The 15,768-nt window shown below is 40.2% G+C and overlaps 1 protein-coding gene and 1 long non-coding RNA gene across 6 annotated transcripts in view; one reads left to right on the top strand and one right to left on the bottom strand.

Annotated features, from left to right (window-relative positions):
* LOC103348744 (uncharacterized) overlaps positions 1-6,219 on the bottom strand; it is a 47,348-nt gene extending 41,129 nt beyond the window's left edge. For all 4 annotated transcript variants that reach the window (XR_011387313.1, XR_011387314.1, XR_007920691.2 and 1 more), the window contains exon 1: positions 5,743-6,219. This is a non-coding gene — a long non-coding RNA (uncharacterized lncRNA). The remainder of the gene's footprint in view (positions 1-5,742) is intronic.
* The window catches only part of SLC35F5 (solute carrier family 35 member F5), a 48,755-nt gene continuing 39,086 nt past the window's right edge, over positions 6,100-15,768 (top strand). Inside the window, exons 1-4 of one of the 2 annotated variants that reach the window (XM_002712407.5) lie at positions 6,100-6,238; positions 7,071-7,158; positions 7,309-7,450; positions 12,649-12,792. In XM_002712407.5, coding sequence (XP_002712453.2) covers positions 6,199-6,238; positions 7,071-7,158; positions 7,309-7,450; positions 12,649-12,792 — 414 coding nt within the window. In that variant the 5' untranslated portion in view covers positions 6,100-6,198. Of the gene's footprint in view, positions 6,239-7,070; positions 7,159-7,305; positions 7,451-12,648; positions 12,793-15,768 lie in introns of both variants that reach the window. The other variant, XM_008258490.4, reaches the window with a different exon arrangement.

Here is a 15,768-nt window from a genome sequence, read left to right as displayed (position 1 = left end):
GTGCCAGAGCCGCAAGGCGGAGGATTAGCCTATTGAGCCATGGCGCCGGCCCTACCTAGCTTTCTTAAATTTGGTGTTTGTGCTTGCTTCCATTTTAGCAAACTTATGTTGCTCTGATAGTGCTCTTTTCAAACTGATGGCTTATCTTTTTTAGTATGTCAAATTTGTTCACATATAACAAGTTAATATGAGCTTATTTTGGTGCAAAAAATTTTGGAATCTAAAGGTCTGTTGATTAATCCTTTACCAGAACACCACATGCGGATCTGTGTTCTCAAGGAATACTTGTGCTAAGAGACACAGTATACTCCAAATGCAGATTTTTGTTTTCATGGAACACACCTGCTGGGAAAGATGTTTCCTGTAGTTCCTTTGAAATGATTCCCGTGTTGTTCGCCTGACAGTCTCCTGGAGTGGTCACAGGTTATGAGAACTGCATTCCCCTAGGTAGCCCTAAGACATAGAATCCCTTTTAAGAAATCAAGTATGATGCCTTCCTATGGGAACCACTTTTGGCCCAAGAGAAATTCATCTTCGTTTGCCTTTCCTGGAAGTATAAGCCATTCCCACTAGAGGCCTCTTTCTTTATCTTGCTGTCATAGCATCAAGCCCCCTGTAGTGTCCAGTCATATCCTCTCACTCGCAGACACAGGTATCCATTTTGTGTTCCTCAAATTCGAGAGAAAATATGCTGGGATGGATGTTGTGGAGCAGTGGGTTAAGCCACTGCTTGGGACATCCACAACTCATATTGGAGTATCTGTTGAGTTTTGGTTACTTGACTTCTGATCCAGCTCTCTGCTAATGCCTTTGGGAGGCAGCAGATGATGGCTTAAGTACTTGAATCCCTGCCACCCACATGGGAGACCTGGATGGGGTTCTTTGCCCCTAGCTTCAGTCTGGCCCAGCCCTGGCTATTGGAGCCATTTAGGGAATGAACTAGTAGATGGAAGACCTCTCAGTCTTTTAAATACATAAAATAAATAAATATTAACAACAGAAAACATAAGGCAAGATCTTTGAATGTTCTTTTGAAGAGCACCTTTCCCCTTGCTTGGGTTAAGAAAGGGAGAAGCAGACCTTCAAAATCCCTAAGGAATCAGAGATATTTACGTAAAGTGAAAACTCTCTTCAAGTAAATTCTTTTTAACTCGTCATGGATTCTTATTCTACAAATATAGCTTTGATTTGAATAGTGTGCTGATGTATCACTAAGTTCGAAACCCCTGTTTCTGAGTTCCACATGGACTGTCTAAAATCTGACCTTAGACTGTTATGGTCTTTGATAGTTGGTTGTTCTGTGCTTTGGAAGTCTTTGCTTAAAACAGGAGACAGCGGGGCTGGCGCTGTGGCTCAGCGGGTTAATGCTGGCCTAAAGCGCTGGCATCCCACGTGGGCGCCGGGGAGACCCGGCTGCTCCACTTCCGATCCAACTCTCTGCTATGGCCTGGGAAAGCAGTAGAATATGGCCCAAGTCCTTGGGCCCCTGCACCCGCATGGGAGACCCAGAAGCTCCTGGCTCCTAGCTTCAGATCAGGTGTGGCATCAATAAGCTCCTCATTACCACATGCTAGTCTGCTGCTTGGGCCATTCAGCTGGCAGGTCGCCTGCGTCACCTGGTTTCAGGCACTGGGTGGGCATGAACAGGGCCACTTTAAATTGGTCAGAGATAATCAGATGAGCCTTTTACTTTATTATTCACTTCCCTCCCAACGATGCCTTCAACAGTAAGATATAAGGAAGTGACAATTGAGACCATTTTCAAAATGACCATCAATTTAGTGTCCAGTATGGGTACAGGGTGCTAAAAGGATACTTGAGAAGTGCATTTAGACTCAGCATCTTCAAGCTTGGAATATACGTTCTCTATTTAGAGAATCAATTTTCTCTATCCCATAATTTCCTTGAAAGTAGGCCCACGCCTTATGTGGTACTCTTTTTTTTTTTTTTTTAAAGATTTTATTTATTTATTTGAAAGTCAGAGTTACAGACAGTGAGAGGGAGAGACAGAAAGTCTTCCATCCATTGGTTCACTCCCTAAATGGCCGCAACCGCCGGAGCTGTGCCAATCCGAAGCCAGGAGCCAGGAGCTTCTTCCAGGTCTCCTATGTGAGTGCAGGGGCCCAAGGACTTGGGCCATCTTCCACTGCTTTCCCAGCCCATAGCAGAGAACTGGATTGGAAGAGGAGCAGCCAGGACTAGAACCGGAGCTCATATGGGATGCTGGCACCAAAAGTGGAGGATTAACCTACTGCGATACGGCACCGGCCCCTATGTGGTACTCTTGACACAGTCCCAACACATAGTAGACATCATGTGGATATTTAATAATTTCTGATTCACTAAAGTGTTTCTTTCTTGTTTAAAAACCCTTAGGTTTTCATTATATGCAAATTAAAAGTCCCAAATCTCTAATCTAGTTTCTAGAGCAGGTGTCAATATCCCCAGAACTCACCTGACCTGTCTTATTTCCCATTGCTTCTCTACATACATGCTGTGCTCTGCCAAACCAGTTTTATAACTTGTCTCCGAACACACCTTTTTCTTTTGGTTATATTTTATTCACTTAGAAAAAAATATTATCCCTTTATCACAGTTCTCCCCATCATTAAAATCAAGCTTAGATTCTCTCTTTTCCAAAGTCTTCTCCATCTATAGCTATCCAGACACATCAAGCACTCAGAACTCTGGTCCATGCCCTCAATGAGTGGGCATCAACCTACGAGTGGACTTCCATCCAGTACTGCCGAGATGGTTACTCTGTAGATGTTTAGAACTTTCATTCACATCTCTGTTGACATTTTGCTCCTCCACCTTGCCACTAAACCCCACAAAATCTAGGACTTGATTGCATACAATAACCCTTAGTACCTTAAGTATCTCAGAACCTCCTAAGTTTATGGCCTCCACTATGGCATATAATTCACAGTAAGGTTCAAATTCAAAATGCAGTAAAGTTCAAATCTAAAAGAAGTCTTTTACATATCTATATTTAAAAATATATAATATATATTTTAAAATTGTGAACCTTAGTTTAGCTGTATCTTAGAAACAAAATTGAGTATTTATCAAGCTGTGTGCCCAGCAATCTGGTAGGTATTGTAGAGAATATGATGATATATGCAGTAGACTGTTGTGAGACAGACACTAAATATACACATGGACAATGGCCAGAGCATATATAAAAATAGAACTCTGACCCACAACCTCTGAAGCAACCAGTTCAGAAAAGCAACCACAATCTCTGAAGCCAGCAACTCCAAATGACTAGGACTTGATCAACAGCTGCCAGTTTCCTTAGTTTTTGTCTTATTTCCAACTTTGGACCAACCAGAGAAAGCCAAATATGTACCCCTTAACTAACTATATAGGATGCCTTTCTTCTAGTTAACCTGCCTCCATCATCCCTATATGAAACCCCCAATCAGGGTTGGAGGGCATCCATGAAGCCTTTCCTCCTTGTCCCAATAAAGCTTCCACATTGCACTGATTGCCTTTGTGTTCACTGCTGAACACAAGTGACTATGGCTGTCTGCTTTGCTATAGTAAGTTTTGAGTACAGCTGTCTCAGTATCTGAGGACTGGTTTTAGCACCCTCAGATACCAAATCCTCTGATGTTCAAGTCCCTTATTTAAACTAGCATAGTGTTTGCATATACTCTCACACATTCTCCCACGTGTTTTGACTCGTCTAGATTAGCTATAATACCTAATATACAACATAAATGCTATGTAAATAGTGCTTAGTCTATATTACAGGATTTGGGGATTAAAGACATGAAGTCTGTACATGTTCAAGGAAGATGCATTTTCCCATCAAATAGATAAAGAATCCTCAGATATACAAAGCTGACTGTAAATATCCTTTGTTGTACTCATTTGAAGGTTATTTGCACATGTGGAATGTACAGGTTATAGCTGCATTCAACTATTAACACACACACATCCTTTGCTTTCATATTAATTTTGTAGTATATGTATTGGGGAAATTATTTTCTCTGGAGTAGATTTCAGGGAATTTTTCGAAGGTGTCAGAATTATCACCTGATGAATTGTGAGGGTTTACAATGAAGAGATTTCAAAAGGATTTAAAAGTGATCAAGTTTGAAGAATAACAGGGAAATTAATTAAAAAGAAAAGATTAGGACTGAGATCAGGAAAATGGTACTACCAAATGACATAAATGGAGACTTGGGAGAGGAATTATGTATAAGGAAAAGTTCAAGACACAGAAGGATGTTCAAGTTCATTAACCACTGACTGCCAACTCTGCTAGGCACTAGTTTTGGTGCTGAGAATATAGTGGAGAACTGAGGCACAGTGGGGGTAGTGTAATCTACAAGGGTACATAACAAACTGTGGTGAGATTAGGAAATAGAACATGGCTTTCCTGGCTCTTAGATCATGAGGAATAGTTGCAGTAACATTCTGTTTTCAGACTATGTGTCATACATGTAGAATAAAAAATTTCTAAGTATATTACAACCCTGACATCCTTTAGAATGTTAATGAAAGAAAGAAAAGAATAAACTACTTCTGGAATAATTTGATTAATATCTGCAACCAAATTTCCCCTGAATAACAATTGCAAGTAGATGACTGTTTTTCTTTTTTTTTTAAACTTTTATTTAATGAATATAAATTTCCAAAGTACAGTTTATGGATTACAATGGCTTCCCTCCCCATAACTTCCCTCCCACCCGCAACCCTCCCCTTTCCTGTTTTTCTACTCTGCACAACTTACTAGAATACATTTCTGACTTATTTATTATAAATGCTTGATGTTGAGAGTTTATTAGAAACTGATTAGATCAACACAACAATGTTCATTGGTGCTTTTTGGTCATATGAATATATATTAAATTTCTGTGAAACAAAGAAGACTTAAAAAGTAATGTCAATCCCATAATTTCATCGTACTAAGATGTCAAAAACGCATTTGTGGAGGCCGGCATGTTAAGCATCCCGTTTGGGCACTAGGTCCAGTCCCCGCTGCTTCACTTGGATCCAGCTCCCTGCTGATGGTCTGGAAAAGCAGTGGGACATGGCCCAGGTGCTTGAGCCCCTACATCCATGTGGGAGACCTGGAAGAGGCTCCTGGCTGCAGTCTGGTCCAGCCCCACCGAATGCGGCCATTTGGGGAGTGAACCAGCAGATGGAAGATCCTTCTCTGTCTCTCCCTCCCTCTCTCTCTCTTTGTAACTCTGCTTTTCAAATAAAATAAATCTTTTTAAAAAGGCACTTGTGATAGTCAATACCAGTTATCTTACAGAATTCTTAAACCTCATTTTTGTTTTCCAACTGTAAGTCAAGATGCCGACCACTTGGAGTCTATGTGCCACGAATCGACATATAAGCCCTTTACATTTGTAAACTCACATAATCCATCCACACACACACACACACACGGCAGATAACGGCAGGTACTTTCATTATCCCCATTCTTTAGATGAGGACATTGAGGTGCCACGTGAGAAATATTTTGCCCTAAGATACAGCTTGTCAGTTCAAGAGCTAGGATGTAGTCTACATATGAAAGTTTCCAGGAACCCAAAGTATTCCCAGGCCACTTTGCTTTCCACTCCCCTCTTCGAGAAACGGGTGACAAAAGTTACCAACTCAGCAGGAGAGGGAGCTGCTCGCGTAGGTTCTAGGGAGGGGTTGTCTAGAGGCTCTCACTTCCCTGCTCGCTCTCTTCCCCACCCAGCGCCGCCAGCTTCCCTCTTTCTCCCTCCGCCTCACCCTACTTCCTTTCTTCCTATCGCGGCTCCCCGACCGCGTCACCGACGCATCTCCTTGATGGGCGCGGCATTCCGGGCAATACATCGCTGGGCGCTGCCAAGTCACCGTGGAGATGCACCCACGGTCTGCCGTCGCCGCGACGTGACGTAGCCCGCGCGCCGCCGTCGGGTCGGGGGGCGGGGCCGCGGAGCTGGCCGGCCGGGGGCGGGGCCGGAGCCAGGGCCGAGCTCCGGGCCTCCGCGGCCATCGCAGCTTGCACTGTCCCTTCCCCTTGCTCACTCCCCGCCCTCCCGGCCCGAGTGGAGTTGGGAGGTGTCGGCGGCCTTGCCCTGTGGGGCACGCGGCTTCAGGGGCTCTGCCTCCACCGCGGCGCGATGTCGAGCGCAGTGACAGCTCTGTGAGTCCGAGGCCGCGGCCGTGGCGCTGGGCGACGGCGGGACCGGGCCGGGTCCGCTCATGGTGCCGCCACGACGCCATCGCGGGGCAGGAAGGCCAGGTAGGCAGGCAGGGAAGGGCCCCGAAGTCACCCGGAGCCGAAGCCGGAACCAAGTGCCCGAGAACAGCCCACCTGCAGCCTTTGCTAGCGCCTTGATAGGACCGCTGATGGTGGTCTCGAGGGGTGGAGAGAGCGGTCGGCTGACAGGGGCTTCTGACCCGGCTCCAGACTCCAGCGATTGAGCCAGCTGCTCGTGCGTGGTCGCCTGGGGCTTTACCTCTCTCTCACCGGAGGCGCCACCGACTTAACTTTTTTTCCTCCAAAAAAAAGGGGGTGGGGTGGGGGTGTTTCCTTTTTAACAGCTGCTTCTTCCCTTCCTGAAGAATTACTGCTTGGATCTGAAATAACGAGATGTAGTGACAGGCGTGGGTGGGGGAGCGTGGAGGATCCTTTTCCTCTACCACGTTAAGGGGGTTGGAAAGGTGCCCTCAAGACCCACTGCAGATCACTGCCTCTCCAATCAGCGAATTCCACTCCGGGAGCTTAAATGCAGAAAACACATTTGTAGAAACGGGCGTGTGTCTGGACCTTGTCTCTGGGGTGAATTCCTCTGCAAGGAGACATGAATGGAGTTGTGCATTTGTGAGACTCGGAGCAGCTGTCTTCAAACAGCTAACTGGTCTTAACTAAGCTGACTGGAATATTGCTCTCCCCCTACAGCGTACCCCTCAGAGTCTGATCTGAGGGGCACAGGGAAAGGGCACAGGGAAAGGTGTCCATTATGCTTGACACTTTGATGTTTTCATTTGCTTTCAGTCTGAACGTGAGGGGTGGAAAAGATGTGAAAAATCTTGAGTTGACGTTTTCGTAAGCAGTGTTTTGTGGTTTTTAGGTGTGCTGAGTTCTTCACCTCCTTTTAGACTGAGATCCAGGTTTTCAGGCATTGCTTTCGAAGATCTCCGAAAGGCCCTTACAACAAGGTAAATTCCAGGCTCTTTAAATACTAAGCGATTTTCATACTGAACATTAGCTAACAAATGTCACGTGTTTCTGTTCCACTCCTTTTTTCTTTTTATTCGCTTGTTTTTCCAAAGTCATCTCTAATGAGATCTGTATTTTCTGAAAAGCAGACTACAAATGGTGTGTGTGTTTATCATGAACCGCATGAACTCCCCGAACAGTGGCTTCACTCAGCGCAGGCGGATGGCTCTGGGGATTGTTATTCTCCTGCTTGTTGATGTGATATGGGTGGCCTCTTCTGAACTCACTTCGGTATGTACCTCTTATTCAGTAATGGTGTCACATGAGAACGACACTATTTCTCTTAACCCATAGTAGTTCTATCCATTACTCTCATGCTTACTAAAAATTGTGTTTTAAATATTGTGGGATTATTTACTTTTCTTTTATAGTGAATTGTGTCAATTCAAGTGAAAACCTGTTTTTTGTTTGTTTTCTTTTTCTTAAGATTCATTTATTTGAAAGGCATAGTTATGGTGGGAGAGACAGCGATCTTCTATCCAGTATTTTACTGCCTAAATGGCCACGACAGCTGGGGCTGAGCCAGGAACCCAGAACTCCATCTAGTCTTCCAGGGCCCCAAGCACTTGGGTCAGCTTCCCCTGCCTTCCTTGGTGGGTTAGAAGGGAGCTGGATCAGAAGCAGAGCAGCCAGGACTTGAACTAGCACTGTTATGGAATAGGGGCATCACAAGTAGTAGCTTAACCTGCCGTGCCACAATGTATGCTACTCATTCAGTCTTATTGTATCTTTTAGGGAGAATTACGTATTAGAGAGAATTCATATTAATCTTTGAATGTGTTTGTTTTTTTTCTAAATTCAGTTTCTTTCTCTATAAATATTCTAATTAATAGCCATTCAGGAATCTAACAGTCTCCATTTAGTATAAAATAAGAATGTTTTTGGACAAGAGTAAAAGTGCTCAGATTTTCATGTATAGGTCACTACTATGCAGAGGCCTGGGTGCTTTCCCATTTATATGTTTGCTGACTCAAACACTGTTACAAAGTACATGGTATACAATGATTGCCTTCAGTTAAAATTCGTCTTTATTAATGACCCATTGGTAGTGATGTGGTACTTTGAGTTTAGAAGTAGTTTCTCTATTTGTAGACTTAATGCTGTGTGTTTAATATTCTTTATAAAAAGACATTTTTATTTTCAGAATTTACTACATTTTGACTCATGATGCAGTCTTAAGGCAAATTTCCAAAAGGGAGCTTGTATTTATAAAATAAATTTAAATGTTGAAAGAAGCAGTTAGATGTTGTAAGTCTTCTCACTTTTCATATATGACATGGACATTATATCCTCTGTATAACATTTTTTTTAGTTTCTTTGGAATACTACAAGCCAGTTTTTACTTTTGAATTTTTCTAGAACCTTTTTTAGATTAATTTAACACTCTGTGGTTTTTACCTCAAAGTAATACTCTGAATGTTGACAGGAAACAAAACCTATGTTTTTTTTTTTTTTTAATGTAATTTTTAAATTGGAAGGGCAGAGAGGTAGAGAGAGACAGAAAACGACCATCAGCCGATACATTCTTCAAATGTCCTCAGTGGCCGGGACTGGACTGGACAGAAGCTAAGAGCCAGGAATTCAATCCAGATCTCTCATGTGAGTTTCAGGAGAGATTACTTGAACCATCACTGCTACCTCCCAGGCTCTGCATTAGTCAAAGCTGGGCTCTTGGAGCCAGAGCCAAGTATCCAACCCAGGTACTCAGATGTGAGATGCAGGAGTCTTAGAGTCTTAACTGCTAGTTTAAATGCCTGCTGCCAAATATATCTTAAATTTTGTTTTAGTTTTAATTAAATTGTTTTATTTATTAGATAATAAAATTTAGGACACAAGAGCATCTGATTAAATTGTAACTTTGCAACTTGTATCTAAGCAAGGTTAAAAATAACCCAACTTGTTTGTGGAGATAATTTCATAATGTATATATACATGAAAATACCACATTGTACATAGTAATTATATTCAATTTTTATGTGTCTGTTACTATCAATAAAGCTGGAAAAAATCCCTTGTTTTTATAAAAAAGAAAATATTTTAAAGGCTATTTTATAACTTCATTATGCAAGAGCATGTGTAAAATATCTAGTTCTGCAGTCTGACAAATTCATCAAACTCTTAATGTATTTCAAAACTAAAATTATTATTTTTAATTTGGAAATTTCTAACATGTGGAGTAAAGAGAATAGTATAATTCATCTCCAGGTACTCATTGCTTAACAATTATCAAATTTTGCCAGCTTGTCAACCCCTCTCTCAAATCTTTTCTTTTCTTTTTAAGATTTATTTATTGTATTTGAAAATCAGAGATACAGAGAGAGAGAGAGAGAGAGAAGGAAAGGGATGGGGGGAGGAGGAGACAAAAAGAGATCTATCATCTACTGGTTCACTCCCCAGATGGCTGCAATGGCCAGGGCTGGGCCAGGTCAAAGCCAAGAGCCAGGAACTTCATCTGGGTCTCCCATGTGGGTGGCCGCGACCCAAACACCTGTGCCATCTTCTGCTGCTTTTCCCAGGCCACTAGCAGGTAGCTGGATTGGAAGTGAAGCAGCTTGGACATGAACATAAATGGGCTCCCATATGGGATGCTGGTGTCACAGGCAGCAGCTTTTACCTGCTACACCACAACATTGGCCCTGAATTTTTTCCTGTATTATTTTTGGTTTTGTTTTGTTTTCATTTATCTTTCATTTGATTTGCATGGCAGAAAGACAGATGGAGATCTTTCATCTGTTGGTTCACTCCCCAGATGCCCACAGTAGCCAGGGTTTACCAGTCTGAAGCCAGGAGTCTGGAACCCAATCCAGATCTTCCACAAGGGTGGCAGGCACTCCAAGTACTTAAGCCATCATCTGCTGCCTTTCAGGATGTGCACTAATAGGAATGTGGATTGGAAGTGGAGTAGCTGGGATTCAAACCAGGCACTCTGATGTGGATTGCAGGTGTCCCAATTGCTGTGCCAAATCCTTGCCCTTCCTGCAGTATTTAAAGCAAATTGTAACTACATAATTTCTTGTCTATTTACCTCAAACTGATTAGTGCTGTTATTTTAAAAACCATATCACTGTCATTAACATCTAACAAAATTAGCTAAAGTTCTTTATAGTTCATATTCAGGTTGGCCCTTGTGTCCAGACCTTTTGCGGGGCGGGGGGGGGGGGGAGTTACTGAGATCTGAACAAAGGTCACACATTGAATTTGTTGGCTCTTTGAAATAATTTTTTACTTAACTGTAACCCCTCTCTTTTTTTCATGCTATTGATTTGTTGAAGAAGCTAGTTAGTTTTTCCTGTAGGATGTATATAATAAATTCTAGACTTCCCTGATTGCTTCCTTGAGGTTTTTACCTTTTTTTTCTTTCTTTTATTTCCTGAAAAATGGTAGTTAGATGTAAAGTACTGCTTAGGTTTTTAGGAAAAATACCTTGGTGATACTGGGTACTTCATATGGTAACACAAAGCACATAATGACTGCAAGCCTCACCTTGGTTGACGACACTTTAGCATTATAAGGTTCCTCATCAAACTTTAGTTAGTAATTGAATATCCATGTGACTATTGTCCTGGTGTTTCAGTGATTTTTCTAAGCTTTTTTTTTTTTTTTTTTTAAGATTTATTTATCTCTTGTGAAAGGGAGGGGGAGAGAGAGAGAGAAAGAGAGAGACAGACAGAGAGAGAGAAGAGATCAATCTTGCATCCATTGTTTCACTCCCCAGATGGCTGCAATCCCCAGTTCTTAGCCAGGCTGAAGCCAGGAGCCAGATGCTTCAACCTGGTCTCCCATTTGGATACAGGAGCCCAAGCACTTGGACCATCTTGTGCTGTTTTCCCAGGCCCTTAGCAGGGAGCTGGATCTGAAGTGGACCAGTCAGGACATGAAACGCTGCCCATATGGGATGCTAGCATTGCAGGTAGTGGCTTTACTTGCCATGCCACAGTGGCAGCCCCTAGCTGGAATTCTTTAAGAGCTCTTTTATAACTACTGTTTGGTTATCTTGAAACATGATTCATGTATAACAGTGTGAATAAATTTGAATTTTTGTCTTTATTTTAGAGTAGAATTATCTAGCAACTTCTAGTAGTAACCATTGAGAATTTGTTAATTGTTCAGATTTTTTAATATTTTAACTATTTCTTTTAATGTTTACACTGTTCTATCTTTAACAGATGGGAGCCCCTTCAAGTTGGCTTTGGGGTACTTTTACTATGAGCTTACTAATCTTCAGCATCTTACTTGCTTTCTGGCACAAGGTGCCCCCAGGCTCATCTTGTATATTTTCTCTCCATACCTGGATTTACTCATTTCTTCTAGAAGCCATACTTTTTTGTAGTGCCAGATGGCATACCCTGCTGTCTGGTCCTGGAGTTGCTTATTCCTCTCAGGTTATCATTTCTTCTGAGACTTTTCAGTGCACATAATTAGAAGTTATTTTTTTCTAGGAGACAAAATCCTAAGTGTGAATTGATTTTTCTAATTTAAGTGAAGAGTATAGTTTTAATATAACTTCCCAAGAACATTAACCTTCACATAGTTGTCTTTACACACACTTCTATCTCATTGCCTTTCTTTATGCTATTCCCTTCATTTTGGCTGACTGCTTTTTCAGCATTTCTAACACATCTCAAGAAAAGCCTGCCTCTCAGGCAGCAAGCCCAACTTTCAAATTGTTGTCATCTGGGGTCAGCCCTGTGGCATAGCAGGTAAAGCCACCCCCTGCAGTGCCAGCATCCCATCTGTGCACCAGTTCGAGTCCCAGCTGTTCCACTTCTGATCCAGCTCTCTGCTACTGGCCTGGGAAAGCAGTGGAAGGTGACCACGTCCTTGGGCCCCTGTACCTGCATGGGAGACCAGAAGGAGCTCCTGGCTTCTGACTTCAGTTTGGTGCAGCACAGGCTCTTTGTGGCCATCTGGGGAGGGAACCAGTGGATGGAAGATCTCTCTCTCTGCCTCTGCCTCTGCCTCTCTGTAACTCTACATTTCAAATGAATAAATAAATCTTTAAAAAAATTGTTGTCTTCCTTTTGGTGCTGCTGTGGCAACCTGAACCCCTGTAATGGTATTTAGTATGTTATGCTGTATATTCTTTATATGTGGCACCTCTATTAGATTGTAAGTTCCTCAAGGGCAGGAAAGCCTATTTAATTTTTCTTTAGCCCTTAGCTCAGATACTGTTGCCCAGTAGGTTTTCAATGAATGTTGAACAAAACTTTTTTGAAGGTTATTGCTATTTTGTTTGTTAATATTATTGTTTGTGTGCCAGGCAAATAAAGCATTCAGAAATGAATCACAAATATTTTTATAATCCCTTTTAACCTTTCTTATTGCAATGAACTACTTCTAAAAATCATATAATGGCTTTATTTTTTTGGAGATGAGTAATAAGGTTTAAAGTCATCTCATAGATGTCTGTATAACTTTTTCCTTTACAGTATGTTTTTACTCAGTACAACAAACCATTCTTCAGTACCTTTGCAAAAACATCTATGTTTGTCCTGTACCTTCTGGGCTTTATTATTTGGAAGCCATGGAGACAGCAGTGTACAAGAGGATTTAGAGGCAAGCATGCTGCATTTGTAAGTTTTGAGTCTTATTTATTGGGGAGGTATATATTTTTTGAAAATTTAAAGATATATTAATTTCTATAAGGTCAGTCAGGTATCAAGTTGTTCATTTAATGAGTGAAAATATGGCTTAAGAAAAACCTACCTTGGAGAAAAAGAAAGAAGAAAAAGCTGTTTTTGTCCAAAATTTTTATTTGTCTTCTGATTAACATGGTATCAGAATATCTTGTGAGAAATCAAAAGTACCTAATAACTTTCTTTCCCCCACCCTGTGACATAAGTTGAGTTGTTAAAAGTTGTTGAATTAGGCCAAATTAATTAATATGGAGAGAAAGATGAAAGTAAGGAGAAAGAAGAATGTGTAGACTTTTTGGTTATTTGCAGCTTGTATATCAAATAATTAGTTATAAAGTTGGTTATAAGGTTTTATAAAATGAAAATAGCATATTTTGGGACATGTTTCAGATGTTTGGCAAATTATATTCTTTGATTTAATATAAACTCACTCATAGTGTCAGAAAATGATATTTTACATAATGATGTGTCTTCCTTATAAAAATAGAAACATGGCAACTTTTTTTTTTTTATCTTTTATTTAATGAATATAAATTTCCAAAGTACGACTCATGTGTTACAATGGCTTCCCCCCCCATACCGTCCCTCCCACCCACAACCCTCCCCTTTCCCACTCCCTCTCCCCTTCCATTCACATCAAGATTCATTTTCGATTATCTTAATATACAGAAGATCAGCTTAGTATACCTTAAGTAAGTATTTCAACAGTTTGCTCCCACACAGAAACATAAAGTGAAAAATAATAGATGATTTTTTTAAATGATGATGAAATCAGATCAGACCTATTGTCATGTTTAATCCCAGTGAGAGTCAAGTTGGGAATTGATAATTTCTTCTTCTTTTTTTTTTTTTTTTTACAGAAGATCAGTTTAGTGTACATTAAGTAAAGATTTCAATCGTTTGCACCCCCATAGAAACACAAAGTGAAATATACTGTTTGAGTACTCGTTATAGCATTAAGCCTCAGTGTACAGCACGTTAAGGACAGAGATCCTACATGAGGAGTAAGTGCACAGTGACTCCTGTTGTTGACTTTACCAATTGACACTCCTGTTTATGGCATCAGTAATCTCCCTATGCACCAGTTATGAGTTTCCAAGGCTATGGAAGCCCCTTGAGTTCTCTGACTCTTATCTTGTTTAGACACGGTCATAGTCAAAGTGGAGGTTCTCTCCTCCCTTCAGAGAAAGGCACCTCCCTCTTTGAAGACCTGTTCTTTCCACTGGGATCTCACTCACAGAGATCTTTTTGCCAGAGTGTCTTGGCTTTCCATGCCTGAAATACTCTCATGGGCTTTTCAGCCAGATCCGAGTGGAAACATGGCAACTTTTGAGAATAAAGAAAATGAAACTGTCTCCAGTATTAATCCTATTAGAAATTTTCTCTATTGGTAAAACATACATAATATCAAAATTACCATTTTAACCCTTTCTAAATGTACAATTCAGTGGCATTAAGCGCAATCACTTTACTGTGCAACCATCCATCCATCTCCAGAATTTTTCATCATCCCAAACAAAAGTCTGTACCAATTAAATATTAACCCTTTATCTCCTTCCCCTAGCTGCTGGTCACCCCTATATTTCCTTGTCGTTTTCTTTTGTGTATAATGGTTTTTAAGGGTTAAAGTAATATTTCTGATCTATTTTTTGAGAAATATACTTGTTTGATTTTTGTCAGGGGCTTTTCAATAACTGATTTTGAGGTGAAGCCTAGAATCTATACCATATCTACACAAATTTGACTTGTCACAAATATGAATACTTTTACCTTGCAAAAGTAATACATATACATGATAGAAGTGCACATGCAATGTAGTATTACATGTAGAAGTACATTGTATATGAACTAGCATATGTGCAGGAAATACAGAGGAAGCAAAAGAACAAAATAGTAAATTCTTCCATTCAAGAAATAACGAAGGAATAATAATGGCATATATGCTGCTATTCTTAAGAATTTTTCTATTTTAGTAATGATAAATGTTCATTGTTGAAGATAAATTATGATAACAAGAAGAATAAGAATAGTCTATCCATTTTCCCACTAACCCAAGACTTCTGTAAATATTTGATACTATATAAGACTATATATTTCTATGGTTCTATTAAAAATATATGTAACATGAATAGGCTTAATTTCTCTTTATATATATGTAGATATAATTTTCTAACCTAATTTTATTTTTCACCCAACAATATATCATGATTTTCTAGGTGAAAAAAGAAAATTTATCATCTTTTCCTATTTTAGTTTACCTTTGACAGATTGTTCCTATTTTTGCATTTGATACAATAAATGGAAATATCTTTATACTTATCTGTAGTTATTCACTTAAATTCCTGAAAGCATAATGGTGAATAAAAGGGAAATTCATTTTTAAAGCTCTTGATTCTTTTTACCAAATTACCATCTACAATAGTTGTACCAATTCAGTCTCAGTTAGTGTTGTATCAGATTGAACCCTTACCAGAAATGCTGTCATTTACCAGTTTGAGGGTGAACAATTTATTAGCATCTTGGTTAATCTATGTTTTTGGTTACTTCTCCATATCTCTTGGACAGTAGAATTCTTTTATTTTTTTCTTACTGATTTAAAGGACTCTTTGAGAGCATGGGCTCTGGTGTTTGAATCTTGTTCTCTTACTTACCAGTTGTGTGATCTTGTACAAGTTATTTAACCTCTTCAGACTTCCAGCAAGGATAATGAGAGAGTTGCTATAGGTAGGAAATAAAGTCATACTTATACAGCATTAGAGTGGTTCTTAAAGTTTGACCCAGCCCCTGAGTTCCATTTAGGGGATTCATGAGTTCAAAACTATTTTCATGATAATACCAACATGTTGCTTGTCTTTTCATTCTTCCCAGTTACCTGAAATGTTATTATGAGTGTTATGTAAAAAGCATAAACTT

The sequence above is a fragment of the Oryctolagus cuniculus genome, chromosome 3, assembly GCF_964237555.1.
Source record: "Oryctolagus cuniculus chromosome 3, mOryCun1.1, whole genome shotgun sequence".
Classification (NCBI taxonomy): domain Eukaryota; kingdom Metazoa; phylum Chordata; class Mammalia; order Lagomorpha; family Leporidae; genus Oryctolagus; species Oryctolagus cuniculus.
This window is presented reverse-complemented; position numbering and strand designations above follow the sequence as displayed.